Source organism: Moschus berezovskii, chromosome 11 (assembly GCF_049115385.1).
Source record: "Moschus berezovskii isolate FMDL1 chromosome 11, NW_MosBer_1.0, whole genome shotgun sequence".
In the NCBI taxonomy this organism is placed as follows: domain Eukaryota; kingdom Metazoa; phylum Chordata; class Mammalia; order Artiodactyla; family Moschidae; genus Moschus; species Moschus berezovskii.
In genome coordinates this window covers 95,254,384-95,269,744 of record NC_142470.1, presented here as the reverse complement: position 1 = coordinate 95,269,744, position 15,361 = coordinate 95,254,384, and the positions used below count along the sequence as shown (strand labels likewise).

At 36.5% G+C, this 15,361-nt stretch overlaps 1 protein-coding gene across 6 annotated transcripts in view; it reads right to left on the bottom strand.

Moving 5' to 3' along the window:
* Nucleotides 1-15,361, bottom strand: part of ZNF638 (zinc finger protein 638) — an 84,601-nt gene that overhangs the window by 48,854 nt on the left and 20,386 nt on the right. For 5 of the 6 annotated variants that reach the window (XM_055400564.2, XM_088841565.1, XM_055400563.2 and 2 more), the window contains 5 exons: nt 10,760-10,798; nt 9,721-10,013; nt 8,342-8,619; nt 6,975-7,121; nt 5,948-6,070 (listed from right to left, as the gene is read on the bottom strand). In XM_055400564.2, the coding sequence (XP_055256539.2) occupies nt 5,948-6,070; nt 6,975-7,121; nt 8,342-8,619; nt 9,721-10,013; nt 10,760-10,798 (880 nt within the window). The remainder of the gene's footprint in view (nt 1-5,947; nt 6,071-6,974; nt 7,122-8,341; nt 8,620-9,720; nt 10,014-10,759; nt 10,799-15,361) is intronic. The other variant, XM_088841566.1, reaches the window with a different exon arrangement.

Below are 15,361 nucleotides of genomic sequence, written 5' to 3'. Positions count from 1 at the left end.
AGGGAACAATTCATGCAAAGATGGGCACAATAAAGGAAAGAAATGGTATGGACCTAACAGAAGCAGAAGATATTAAGAAGACGTGGCAAGAATACACAGAAGAACTGTACAAAAAAGATCTTCACGACCTAGACAATCATGATGGTATGATCACTCACCTAGAGCTAGACATCCTGGAATGTGAAGTCAAGTGAGACTTAGGAAGCATCACTACAAACAAAGCTAGTGGAGGTGATGGAATTCCAGTTGAGCTATTTCAAATGCTGACAGATGATGCTGTGAAAGTACTGCCCTTCAATATGCCAGCACATTTGGAAAACTCAGCGGTGGCCATGGGACTAGAAAACGTCAGTTTTCATTCCACTCCCGAAGAAAGGCAATGCCAAAGAATTCTCAAACTACCGCACAATTGCACTCATCTCACACGCTAGTAAAGTCATGCTCAAAATTCTCCAAGCCAGGTTTCAACAGTATGTGAACCGTGAACTTCCACATGTTCAAGCAGGTTTTAGAAAAGGCAGAAGAACCCGAGATCAAATTGCCAACATCCCCTGGATCATCAAAAAAGCAAGAGAGTTCCAGAAAAACATCTACTTTTGCTTTATTGACTATGCCAAAGCCTTTGACTGTGGATCACAACAAATTGTGGAAAATTCTGAAAGAGATGGGAATACCAGACCACCTGACCTGCCTCTTGAGAAACCTGTATGCAGGCCAGGAAGCAACAGTTAGAACTGGACACGGAACAACAGACTGGTTCCAAATAGGGAAATGAGTACGTCAAGGCTGTATAATGTCACCCTGTTTATTTAACTTATATGCAGAGTACATCATGAGAAACGCTGGGCTGGAAGAAGCAGAAGCTGGGATCAAGATTGCCAGGAGAAATACCAATAACCTCAGATATGCAGATGATACCACCCTTATGGCAGAAAGTGAAGAAGAACTAAAGAGACTGTTGATAAAAGTGAAAGAGTGAAAAAGTTGGCTTAAAATTCAACATTCAAAAAACTAAGATCATGGCATCTGATCCCATCACTTCATGGCAAATAGATGAGGAAACAATGGAAACAGTGACAGACTTTATTTTGGGGGGCTCCAAAATCACTGCAGGTGGTGACTGCAGCTGTGAAATTAATAAAAGAGGCTTATTCCTTGGAAGAAAAGTTATGACCAACCTAGACAGCATATTAAAAAGCAGAGAGATTACTTTGCCAAAAAAGGTCCGTCTAGTCAAAGCTATGGTTTTTCCAGTAGTCAAATATGGATGTGAGAGTTGGACTATAAAGAAAGCTGAGCGCTAAAGAATTGATGCTTTTGAACTGTGGTGTTGGAGAAGACTCTTGAGAGTCCCTTGGACTGCAAGGAGATCCAACCAGTCCATCCTAAAAGAAATCAGTCCTGAATATTCATTGGAAGGACTAATGTTGAAGCTGAAACTCCAATACTTTGGCCACCTGATGCAAAGAACTGACTCATTGGAAAAGACCCTGATGCTGGGAAAGATTGAAGGCAGGAGGAGATGGGGTGTCAGAGGATGAGATGGCTGGGTGGCATCATCGACTCAATGGACATGAGTCTGAGTGAACTCTGGGAGTTGGTGATGGACAGGGAGGCCTGGTGTGCTGCAGTCCATGGGGTCGCAAAGAATCGGACACAACTGAGAGACTGAACTGAGTCACTCTGTGTACAGCAGAGACTGGCATAACACTGTAAATACGATACACTTCAATTTTAAAAAACAAAAAAAAAACAAATTAAAGTCAATACTGAAGTTGGTGGAGCAGAAGGTTATGAACTCACCTCCTTAGGAAAACACCAAAATCACAACTAACTGCTGAAGAAGCAGTGACCAAAAAAAAAGCTGGAACCTACCAGAAAAAAATGCCCTACATCCAAAGACAGAGAAGCCACAACAAGACGACAGGAGGGGTGCAATCATGTTAAAATCAAATCCCATACTCACCAGGTGGGCAACTCAAAAAATGGGAAAACATTTAAACCACAGACGTTATCCCACAAGATTGGAAGTTCTGAGCCCCATGTCAGGCTTCCAGTCTGGAGTCTGGTAACATGAGAAGGAGTCCCTAGAGGATTGGGTTTTTTAGACCAGCAGGATTTGACTACAGGAATTCTACAAGGCTGGAGGAAGCAGAAACGCCACTCTTGGAAGGGAGCAGACGAAGTCTTGTGTGCACCAGGACTCAGAGGAAAAAAGCAGGACCCCATAGAGACTCAGTCAGACCTACCTGCCTACTACAGGAAGATCTCCTTGCAGAGGCAGGGATGGCTGTGGCTCACTGCAGAAACAAAGATTCTCGCAGCAGCAATTCTATAAAGTACTCATCAGTATAAGTCCTTCTAGAGGCCTGCATTAGTCCCACCAAACAGCTTATAAGCTTCAGTGCTGGGTCACCTCAAAGCCAAACAGCCAATAGGACAGGAACACACCCCTCCCATGAGCAGACTTAAAGTCTCCCTGAGCATGGCCCTACCCAAGACAGGGACAAAACGCAGCTCAGTCTACAACAGGGGAGGAACCAGCCCCTCTCATCAGAAAGCCTGCACAAGTCGCTTAAGACAGCCTCATACACCAGAGAGCAAACAGCAGAAGCAAGAACTACAATCCTGTACCCTATGAAATGGAAACCAGTCACAGAAAGTTAAGACAAAATGAGAAAAGAGTCGTATGTCATAGAAGAAGGAAACATGAAACGCCAGAAGAATAAGTGAAGTGGAGATGGCCAACCTACTACTGGAAAAAGAATTCACAATGATAGTGAAGATGAAGATGAAACATGATATCAGAAAAAGAATGGAGGCAAAGATCAAGAAGATGCAAGAAGACACAGAAGAACTAAAGAACAAACAGAGATGAAAAATACAATAATTGCAAAGAAAAATATATTAGAAGGAATCAATAGCAAAGTAAGTGAGGCAGATAATGGATAAGTGACCTGGAAGGCAAAATGGTCGCAACCACTGCCATGGAAAAGAATAAAAAAGAATGAAAAGAAATAAAGACTGTCTAAGAGAACTCTGGGACAACATTAAACACACCAACATTCATATTACAGGGGTAGGAAAAGGAAAAGAGAGAAAGGACCTGAGAAAAGAGTAATAGCTGAAAAATTCCCTAACATGGGAAAGGAAAAAGTCATCCAAGTCCACATAGAGTCCCAGGAAGCAGAGTCCCAGGCAGGATAAACCCAAGGAGAAACACGGGGAGTCACACAGTAATCAAACTGAGAAAAACTAAAGACAAAGAAAAAAAAATATTCAAAGCAGCAAGGGAAAACCAAATAACAAACAAAGGAACACCCATAAGATTATCAGCTGATTTCTCAGCATAAACTCTGCAGGCCACAAGGGAATGGCACAATTATATTTAGAGTGATGAAAGGGAGGCACCTACAACTAAGAATACTCTACCCAGCAAAACTCTCCTTCAGATTTGATGGAGAAATCAAAAGCTTTATAGACAAGCAAGAGCTAAGACATTCATTTCTCATGCTAGCAAGGTTATGCTAAAATTCTTCAAGGTAGGCTTCAGCAGTACCTAAACTGCAAACTTCCAGATGTACAAGCTGGGATTAGAAAAGGCAGAGGATCCAGAGATCAAATTGCCAACATTTACTGGATCATGGAAAAAACAAGGGAGTTCCAGAAAAACTTTTAATTCTGCTTCACTTACTACGCTAAAGCCTTTGACTAAGTGGATCACAACAAACTGCGGAAAATTCTTAACGAGATGGGAGTACCAGACCACCTCATCTGTCTCCTGAGAAACCCGTATGCAGGTCAAGAAGCAACAGTCAGAACTGGACATGGAACAACAGTTCAGTTCCAAGTTTGGAGAGGAGTATGACAAGGCTGTATATTGCCATTCTGCTTACTTAACTTATATGTAGAGTACATCATGCGAAATGCTGGGCTGGATGAATTATAAGCTGGAACCAAGACTGCTGGCAGAAATATCAACAAACTCAGAAATATAGATGATACACCACTCTAATGGCAGAAAGTAAAGTGGAACTAAAGAGCCTCTTGATGAGGGTGAAGGAGGAGAGTGAAAAAGTTGGCATGAAACTCAACATTCAAAAAACTAAGATCAAGCATTTGGTCCCATCACTTCACGGCAAATAGATGGGGAAATAATGGAAATAGTGATAGAGCTTATTTTCCTGGACTGCAAAATCACTGCAAACAGTGACCGTAGCCATGAAATTAAGACTCTTGCTCCTTGAGAGGAAAGCTATGACAAACCCAGGCAGTGTATTAAAAAGCAGAGACATCACCTTGCCAACAAAGGCATGTATAATCAAAGCTACGGTTTTTCCAATAGTCGTGTATGGATGTGAAAGTTGGACCATAAAGAAAGCTCAGCACTGAAGAACTGATGCTCCAGTGGTGCTAGAGAATATTACTGAAGAGTCCCTTGGACAGCAAGATCAAATCAGTCAATTCTAAAGGAAATCAATCCTGAATATTCAATGGAAGAATAGGAGCTGAAGTTCCAATACTTTCGCCACCTGATGCAAAGAGTCAACTCAACTGGAAAAGACCCTGATGCTGGGAAATATTGAAGGGGAAAGGAAAAGAGGGCAGCAGCAGAGGATGAGATGATTAGATATCATCACCAACTCAATGGACATGAATTTGAGCAAACTCCAGGAGACAGTGAAAGACAGGGAAACCTGGCATGTTTCTGAACTCAGCAACTGAACAACAATAACAAAAGCTACGATAATTTACCACCACCAGACCAGCTTTGCAACAAACGCTAAAGCAACTTCTCTAAACAGGAAAGAGACCAGCAACTTAAAATACCTTGTACGTATATAGAAAACCTTGTGGGAATAGCAAATCCAAAAACTACAATAGATAAACACGTTAAAAAAAAAGCAACTCAAACACAACATTAAAGATGATCATCAAAACTAGGTACCATTTTTTACATACTGGATTTTAAAACTGCAAATAATAAAATGTCATTTATAATGGAGAGACACCTGCAGTCACATAAATTATTAGACTGTGAATTGTTACAGCTATTTAACAGGTGATCCCACATTTCTTATTACAGTATATCTTAATACCCAGCAAGTCCACTATAGCTATCACCTCAAAACGCGTAAGAAAAGCCTAAGAAAGCCATAAAAAAAGAAAGTTAACTGAAGTCCTGTTTACAGTAATGAAAAACTAGAAATAACCGAAAAAGCAATCCACAAGGGAACTGATAAAATAATCATGGTATATTCATACAAAGTAAAGCCACATAAAACTTTGAAAAAATGAGGAAAATCTGTAAGTATTAACATGGTTTGATCTCCAAATAAGTGACTGAAATATGTAAGGGGCTTGCAGGATGGAGTCAAGGTTGTAGTTTGGACCTAGGCAGAGATTTCATAAATGTTTGCTAATTCTGTTACATATTTTCCCCTATTTTATTGCTTACCATTTAATTGTTTACAGTGTGGCAAGCAATTTGCCATTTTGGCAAGCAATTCAGTAGGGGAAAATATCAATGTAACAGAATTAGCAAACATTTATGAAATCCACATGGGACTTCCCAGGTGCTGCTAGGGGTAAAGAACCCTCCTGCGATGCAGCAGACATGAGACGTGGGTTCAGTCCCTGGGTGGGCAAGATCCCCTGGAGGAGGGCATGGTTACCCACTCCAGTATTCTTGCCTAGAGAGTTCCATGGACAGAGGAGCCCATCGGGCTATAGTCCATGGGGTTACAAAGAGTCAAACACAAATAAGCAACTAACACACACACATACACACGCACATGCATACATGAAGTTCAGTTCAGTGTATGTGAATTTATACCCAGTCTATGGAGTTAACATTTTAAGTTTTATGCACTTTTCTGTATATAACATACTTTTAAAATATTAAATTAAACAACAATGAACTGTGTAAGAACTAAATTCAGCTTACCTGTGACTTTTTCTTTCCTGGAACACATACTTTCACACTTTTCCCTTTTACCAGAAGAGGTGCTGTTTCAACGTACTCCATGACTGCAGTAATTGCTTCTTTAAATTCCATTTCCAAGTAAGCCTAAAATGAAACATATTATACTTCAAGTCAAAAATCTACCTTAAAATTCTCTGTGTGACTTAATACTTCCTTGTAGAATATAAAACTGAAATTACCTCAAGTCCTGGTTGATTTTACCTCTTTTCACTTTTTCACTTTTACCTCTTCCTAAGTGTAATCTGATCTTTAGGATGTTTTCACACACAAAATGGACATTTAACCTAATGGAATTTCTATACCATCACCAAGATAAGAAGGAAGCAGTCCACGGCAAGATCATAAAAGAGTAAGAAACAGGAAGCAAGGGCTCACTGAACAATAGGAAAGAAGGCAGGATCTAGTCTAGCTGCTGTTAAATTTGACCTTTTTAAGGTTTCTTGCAACAAAGAAAATTATACCAACTATGTTCCCTTGTTTTACCTCCTAATTTCATGTTCTGTTTACTCCAGGGTTTGTTGAATTTATAGAACTTTACAATGTAAGTTACAGAAATACAATTCAAATGTAAAAAATACTGTACAAACAAAATCATTTTTTTTAACATCACCTCACTGAAGTGCTAAAGCAATGAATGGCAAACTATGGCCTGCCATCTGTTTTTTTGTAAGTTTTTTTGAACACAGCCATGCGTATTCATTTATGTATCATCTACGACTGTGAAGTACTACAACAGAGTTGTATAGCAGAGCGAGTAGTTGAAATCCTATGACATGCAACACCTAAAATATTATCTGGCCCCTCAAAGAAAAAATGTATTCATCTCAGAAAACAGTGTGGGATAAAGCAGTATTAAGGAACTCTGTTCATTCAATTCCAAACATTTACATAACTCAAGTAACAGTTGTATATGGAGTAAAAGCTGAAAGATCTGACAAGTCTTTACAAAATAAAATTATGACTTTTTAGAACAGACCAAATAACTTACTTCCTTTCTGTATGGAACAATCAGGACATCATTAACTTTTCCAAATGGTTGAAATATTTTTCTAATTTCTTCTTCAGTACAGCCATCTTCTGGTAATTCAGATATCAGAAGAACAGGACCATAGTGTGAAGACTGGTCCTTCCGAAGCTATTTTTGAGATGAATGAAAATTAAACCAAATTAAGTGACAAAGTATAGTTACAATAATTCCCAATATAATTTTTCTACCATTAATCTTAGTACTTTAAGCAGTCTTTTTATTAAAATATTATATTTTCTTCTTATAAATATAATTCTTATACTTTCTGCTTATACAAATATTTTAGAACATTTAAAAACTTTTTGAAATGCTAAGGAAAGCAGAAAGAAATGTTTTATATTTTATCACTCAAACCCAACAGCAGGCAGTTTATAGGCAACCAATCACAGATGCTCTTTTCTATACAGAAGCATTTCGTAACAAACAAGACCTACAAAGTAGTCCAAAACTAGTAAAGAGTACTTTTCTATATGAAATTGGATGGCACATCATCTGTAAAGCTGAAGTTACAGCTTTATTTAGTCTGTTGTAATAATTTTAAAAATATCTAGACAGGCATATTTTAATAGATTCATATATACAATTTGAATATACTTATTTACCACCTATGTTAAAAACTGACTCAAAAAACCTTTTAAAGTTCCACTACTGCCATCTAGAAACAAAATGAATGTTACAGAACAATTTAGCCTTTTCAAAATTAATTCCCTGTACTCAATATTTCTTCAAAATTCTGTAATATCAGGTTGATTATTTTAAGTTCATCCTGTTAAATATAAGCTCTATGGGGGCAAGGAACTGTAATTGTTTAAAGTTAAGACAATGTTAAGAGAAGTGTATAACTAAACACTTGAAGATTTGTTAATATTACAAAATACACCTATTAGAACCCAGAAAAGAGACTAGTATTCTACACTGGGCAACAAAGTAGCTTCTGAACCTTACTGTAAACAAACATAAAACAGATTAAAAACGATTCTCAGCAGATAGTCACTCATAGATTACTAACAAAGATTACAAAAACTCACTAATACTACTGATTATGTCCATTTCCCTAATCAGAGAGCAAAACTTGTAACACCAATCAGTGTGGTCAGCCAAAAACACCAAACCATCAAAATGTTCTCACTTTTGATAGTTGTAATCTATAAGACTTTAACTATCGGACTTTTCCTGTATTCAAAACAGAAATCAATAAAAAATATTTCATACAAAAATAAATCAATTTCCTCAGAAATATGAAAATTAAAAATTTTGAACAAGTTTGTTTTCTCTTTGTCATATTAACAAGTGTACGTACATACTTCCACTAACAAAGAACTACTGACCTTACGTTGCACAGAAACAGTTTTATCAGCCATCTGTTTATTTTCTGATGGGGTATCATCTTCAAGATTCTTTGATTTGTAACGAGTACAATGTCCTCCTATATTTGAATCACTTTTTGCAGAACTTGTAGATTTAACTGATGTCTTTGCTCCACTGCCAGTTTTAAGTTTTTGTGCTGGTGAGTGTCCTTTATCAACTGCTTCAAGATGCTTCTGTTTACTGAATTCTGACTCAAGCCCAGATCGTTGTATTACATCTTCTAATGCTTTTTTTCTATCTATTAAAAGTACACAAATACTACTTTAATTGAAAAAAAACTTTATAAAAACATAATATAACCCCTCAACTGCCCAAATATTTAACACACTAAGTCACTGTTAGGCCAAACAGGTGACAAATACATACAAAATAATTATTAGTCTTTAAGTCTTCACTCAAAAGGTATTCACATGAAGACCCTTTATTCAGTGAGCTTCTCTTTTACCAGAGATCCTCAAACTTTTCATTTCAGTATCCCTTTACATTATTAAAAACTGAGGACTCCAAAGAACATTTGTATTCGATTTATCAATATTTACCACAAAAGAAACTAATATACAATTTTTAAAATAATATTTAATAATAAAACTCCTATGTTAACATGAATAATATAGTTATAAAAAACTTTACTTTCAAAACAAAAATTATTTAGATGAGTATTATTTTCCTGCACACTTAAATGCTGGGTTTAAAAGAAGACATCTGAATTCTCTCATCAGAGAATTCTACATCCAATGTGCTGGATACGCTATTTTGGCTACCATATTTTAAGAAAAATCCAATTTCACAGATATGCAGTTGAAAAAGGAAAAAAATCTCAGACACCTCTGAAAAGATTTCAGAAAAAAAATTATGTAAAAAATATTTCTGGAAAGGTCACTAAACGAACATTAAGACACATGTTGAAAATTGAACAATTTTAAAATGTTTTAAATTAATGCATGGAAGACAAGTCTATAATCAATTACTAAGGCAAACTAAGGTATCTGTATATCCCTGTTTTTTTAAGTTTGATGTTGGGTGTGTAGATACACTCTCCCACATTTCTTGTGGTACACAGTAAAGGGAAGAAGAATGAAACAGGTGGTAATGTGAGTCAAAATACATACAGAAATTCTAAAATTTAATAAATTACAACATTCAATTTCTTAAAAACCTTAGAAGTTTCAAAAAGACCTGAGCCAAATATCTTAAAATGTCAACATTTAAAAAAATTTTGAGAAAAGTCACATTTCAAGCTTAATGCAAATACAGAAATTAAAAAAAAATCAAATGAACAAAAAAAAACTGAAATGGTTTAGTCAAAATAAGTACTTATTATTCACCAACATAAATGTACCTGATGATCTCTCTGATCTCCGTGATGTCCTTTCAGGGCTAACTGATCGAAAGCATTTTGGACTACCTCTAAATGGATTTCTCATTCGATACGGTGAACGGGATCTGGATCTGTATCTAGGAATAAAACGATGGCAAATTCTTGGACTTCGGCTTCTTGGTCTATACATACAACGTACGGGGCTTCGAGATCGACGAAATCTGTGACTTGAGCTTGATCTCCTAGAATGCCTCGGACTGGGGGAATGAGATCGTCTTCTGGGAGTTTCATTTTCTTTTCTATTGCCTTCATTTCTACAAAGTGCAAGAAAAAAGCCACAAGATTCATCAATTTTATATAAATTTAAATTTATATCAAAATTTATATCAATGACAGATTTACCTTCTTAAAATCAAGCTATTAATATTAACAATGCCAAACTCTAATACCAGGTATTTATGTAAAGCAAAAACCTGCTTATTATGATGCAGTTCGGTTTTGTAAATGAATAAGGATCAATCAAAGCAGATGATCACCTCTCTAATTGCTTACATTCCCGTTTTGTTTACTCACAAATAAATATCACCAATTTCTTGCATTTTTCCTATATCACTACTATATTCAATTATGTTTTTAAAGTATTAAGTTATATAAAGAATTTAGGAAATAACAAATGTTTCTCAACAATTTTCCCACAAAGATTACGCCTTCCACAAATATTTGACTCCTATACTTGTATTTATACACACTGAATAGGGAAACCCCATTCTCAGCCTTCAAACCATTTATAATCTAAGATCCCACAAACATAAAATAAGAATAAAAGTACAAAGTATTTTCAGAAAAGACTAAAAAAGAAAAGTTCACAGATGGGAGCTATTACAGGTAAACTGGGGTAACTAAAGATTTCTAGAGATGGTTGCATTTCCCTACTGTTTAAAAATAAAAATGGTAAAAACGAGATTCTATTCAAAACAGTGCCTTAAAAAAAAAAAGTATGTGTTTACTTTTAAAGGAAAATCAAATTTCAATAATATCACTATTAAAAAAAAATAACTACCTTCTTGATGGGAGGATCTCAGGATTCCAATCAGGATACCTATTTTGAGAATAAACAATATTAATGAACAGTTAAGATTATAAGGCTCAATCTTTCCCTGCAATATATAGAGAATACTGTTCAAAACAAAACTTAAGGGAATTCCCTGGCAGTCCAGTGGTTAGGACTCCATGCTTTCAGTGCTAAGGGCACAGGTTCAATCTCCAGCTGGGGAACTAAGATCCCACAAGCTGTGTGGTGCAGGAAAAAATAAAAATAAAAAAATCTTTAAAAATTGAAAAAAAAAAAAAAACTGTAATAAAAAAAAATTTTTTTAAGATTTTTAAAAGTTAAGTGATTTATTAGTATATTAAAATATGAATATTTTCTTAAAAATAAAATATTTTGAGTGTCTAGTTCAATAGATAATAAGTTTCAGGCAACTCAGAAAAAGAAACACATTTCCCATACTTTAAAAGCCTGGACATTTATTTAGGTAAAACAGGAAGTACACATAAAACTGTTAAGAGGTATAGAAGAGCTATAAAACACCAGCTTAGGTAAGCGTTAAAGACAGTTCACTCACTCTGCAGAACTCTAGAGGACACCATTCTACAGAATGAGACATGAATGCTGCCTCTTATATTGTACCAAGTGCTCCTCAGAGAGGGTCTCAGGGGACATTTCAAAGAAAAGGTTGCTTTTCAGGTAGCTCTTTAAAAAGGGTTATTAAGAGGCATGGATCAGGTTAGGTTTCACACAGTGGCAATACGTAGAAGGAGGATTAGAGGCAAACGTGTTCTATTCCAGGAACCAGTGTGGCCGCAGCATGGACATGACAAAAAGGAATTATAAGGCAGAAAACCTGGCAAGACAGCTCAGAGACAAACTATGAAGGTCCCTGAAGTCATGTTAAGGAGGCTGAACCTATGTAAAAGGCAATGGAGAACAATAAACATTTCTGAAGTGAAGGGAACATAGGAATGTTTGCAAAACAATTGGAAATAAATGTCTAGATTAGAGAAAAAGATTAGTGTTGAGATATTTAGAAATCAGGCATCAACTACAGCACTAAGAGTTAATGAGATAAACAGAGAATGGAGTTACTGGGAAACAAGAGGGTTGAGGACAGAACCTTATGCACACTGACACTTAGGAGTAAAGCAAAGATACACCAATGAAAGAGATTAAGGGGTGATCACAGGAAGAAAAAGGAGGAAAAGTTAACACCACAGAAGTCCAAGAAAAAGACAGTTTCATCTCCAACTCTTCCAGAGAATCCAGACTCTACATTTTAATGGGAAATGATGATTAAATTATTAAATCACTGATGTACAAATATACAATATCAGTAGCCAAGAGGAGAGCTACATAAAGGAAATGCAGGCAACAAGCCACCTGACAAGAAAATAAAGTGAGGTCAAAAACTAACTAAAGGTAAAGCAGTTTTTATTTGTTGACATTTGTCTCAGATATTGTTGGCAGGTTAACTCAAAAGCAATTCTCACCGTGTGCCAAATAAGAGTGTCTATGTACCATAACCAGAGAGGCCTGGGAGCCACAACAAAGACCTAGCAGAGTCAAAAATAAACAAAAATGCGATTCTCAACTGCCTTTTCCCAGGTCTGCCTCCATAACAAAGGCTAAAAAAAGCTAAATTTGCTTTCCCAGTCTCTTTAAAACACAGCCAGTGATAGGTTCAATATAGGTTGACATATAGGTGCAAAACCACTGGCAGACTTCTGAGAAAATTTCTGCACCATCCTTCCTGCTTTGAGAGCAGACATGAAGGCTGGAGCATCTTATAACTATCACAATGTGACAAATTGAGAAGGCAAAAAACTTAACTTCAATCCAGTGTGTCTATCACTCAGCATCAACTGTCAAACATGAACAATTTTTTTAATCTACAATTTTCAGGCACTCTGTCTACCAGATCTAATCTCTTTAATCTACTTGTTACCTCCACTGTGTGTGTATATATATGTATGTTATATATATATGTATGTATGTATAAGGGATTATGACTTCAACATCATCTTCTTTTAGGATTTTATATAGCTCAGCTGGAATTCCATCACCTCCACTAGCTTTAGTGGTAGTAATGCTACCCAAGGCCCACTTAACTTCACACTGCAGGATGTCTGGGTATAGGTGACTGACCACACCCATCATGGTTATTCAGGTCATCAAGATCTTTTTTGTAGTTTTTCTGTGTATTCTTGCCATCTCTTCTTCATCTCTCCTGCTGCTGTTAGGTCCTTACCATTTCTGTCCTTTATCGTGCCCATCCTTCTTATGAACATGACATGTTCCCTTGATACCGCCAATTTTCTTGAAGAGATCTCTAGTCTTTCCCCTTCTATTGATTTCCTCTCTTTGCATTGTTCATTTAAGAAGGGCTATCTTTCCCTGCTATTCTCTGGAACTCTGCATTCAGTTGGGTATATCTTTCCCTTTTTCCCTTGCCTTTCACTTCTCTTCTTTCCTCAGCTATTTGTAAAACTTCCTCAGACAACCGCTATGCCTCCTTGCATGTCTTTTTCTTTGGGATGGTTTTGGTCACTGTCACTTGAATGGTGTTAACGAACTTCTGTCCATAGTTCTTCAGGCACTCTACCAGAACTAATCCCTTGAATCTATTTGTCACTTCTATTGTATAATCATATGACATCTGATTTAGGTCACACCTAGATGGCCTAGTGGTTTTCCCTACTTTCTTCAGTTTAAGTCTGAATTTTGCAATAAAGAGCTTATGACCTGAGCCACAGTCATCTCCAGGTCTTGTTTTTGCTGACTGTATAAAGCCTCTCCATCCTTGGGTGCAAAGAACATAATCAACCTAATTTTGGTAATGACCATCTGGTGATGTCCACGTGTAGAGTCATCTCTTGGGTTGCTGGAAAGGGTATTTGCTATGATCAGTGCATTCTATTTGACAAAACTCTGTTAGCCTTTGCCCTACTTCATTTTGCATTCCAAGGCCAAACCTGCCTGTTATTTTGGTATCTCCTGACTTCCTGCTTTTGCATTCCAATCCCCTACGATGAAAAGGTCATCCTTTTTTTGGGTATTAGTTCTAGAAGATACTGTAAGTCTTCAAAGAACAGGTCAACTTCAGTTTCTTCAGCATCAGTGTTTGGGGCAAGACTTGGATTACCCTGATGTTGAATGATTTGCCTTGGAAACAAACCAAGATCATTCTGTTGTTTTTGAGATTACACCCCAAGTACCGCATTTTGCTGGAGGAGGAAATAGCAACCCACTCCAGTACTCTTGCCAGGATAATCCCACGGTCAAAGGAGCCTGGCAGGCTACAGTTCATGGCCACAAAGAGTTGGACATGATTGAGTACAACAATCTGAAAGTCAGTTACTTAATACAAGTAAGCCTTAGCTTTCTCTTACGTGCAATCCTGGAAATACAGCTCGTTGCCAACACAGAGACGTTATTAAATTTCCAGAGCTTTCCAACTCAAGACGGGACAGTAATATTTCAGATGTGAAATGATGTTTTAGATCTAAGTTAACCACTAGAATACATGTTCTTATATCTGCGGCCTGTGTGTTACCTAACCAGCTTTTTAAAATGTTTCAGAAGCATAATACATGATAGTATAATGGCTAAGAACAAGGACCGAAGTAAATGACATCATCTATATCTCAATGTGATAAAAGTATATATATTACCTATAAAGTTTTTGTGACAAAAATGTTCAACCTGAATTTAATGAAGAGGAAAAAAACCAGAAAGGTGCAGAATGTGGAATAGTCTTCAAGACAAGATATTTCAAAAGTCAACCGTTGTGAAAATATCCTCAACAAAGGTATGAGGAGTGGGATAGGCAAAGATAGTTATAAAGGGCATTTTGGAAAAAATGGGAACATTTGATCTGTGTATTAGAAGGCATTATGAAATAATTGTTAATCATGTGTTATACTGTAGCTGTAACAGATAACTACTGTAGAAAAATTTCCTTATTCTTACGGAGAGAGGGCTTGGAGGAGAATGGCATGTATACATATGGCTGAGTTCCCTTCCCTGTTTACCTGAAACTATCACAACATTGTTTATTAATCGGCTACATCTCAATATAAAAGCTTTAAAAAAACTTTCCTTTTTCTTAAGAGGTAGATGTTGAATTAAGGAGTGAAGTGTTACAATGTCTGCAATGTATTTTCAACTAGTTTTTAAAAACTGCAACTAATATTAAAAATGTGCATACAAAGTATAATAAAATAGACACATCCAATGTTAACAATTGGTTAATAAAGAGGAAGACTATGTTTATTATCCCTTCAAATTTGTTGCACCTCAGAAACTTTTCAGAATAAAGTGCTGAGGGAAAAAAAGTTTTAACAAAGAGCCATGAGTTAGATATAAATTGTGCCAATTATTTGCCGTGTGACAGCTGGGAAGCTGCCTCTCACCGGTAAAATCACAAACAATCATTACATGTATCTCTCACATAAATTTCCGTTAATATTATGAAATATTATTATTTCACAGGGTTGAAATACGATCTCACAGAGTTGCTTTAAGATTACAGACACTGTGTAAAGCACTTAGAAGAATAAGAATGTCCAACACACAAGCATATAGCTCCTTATTATGTTATTTATT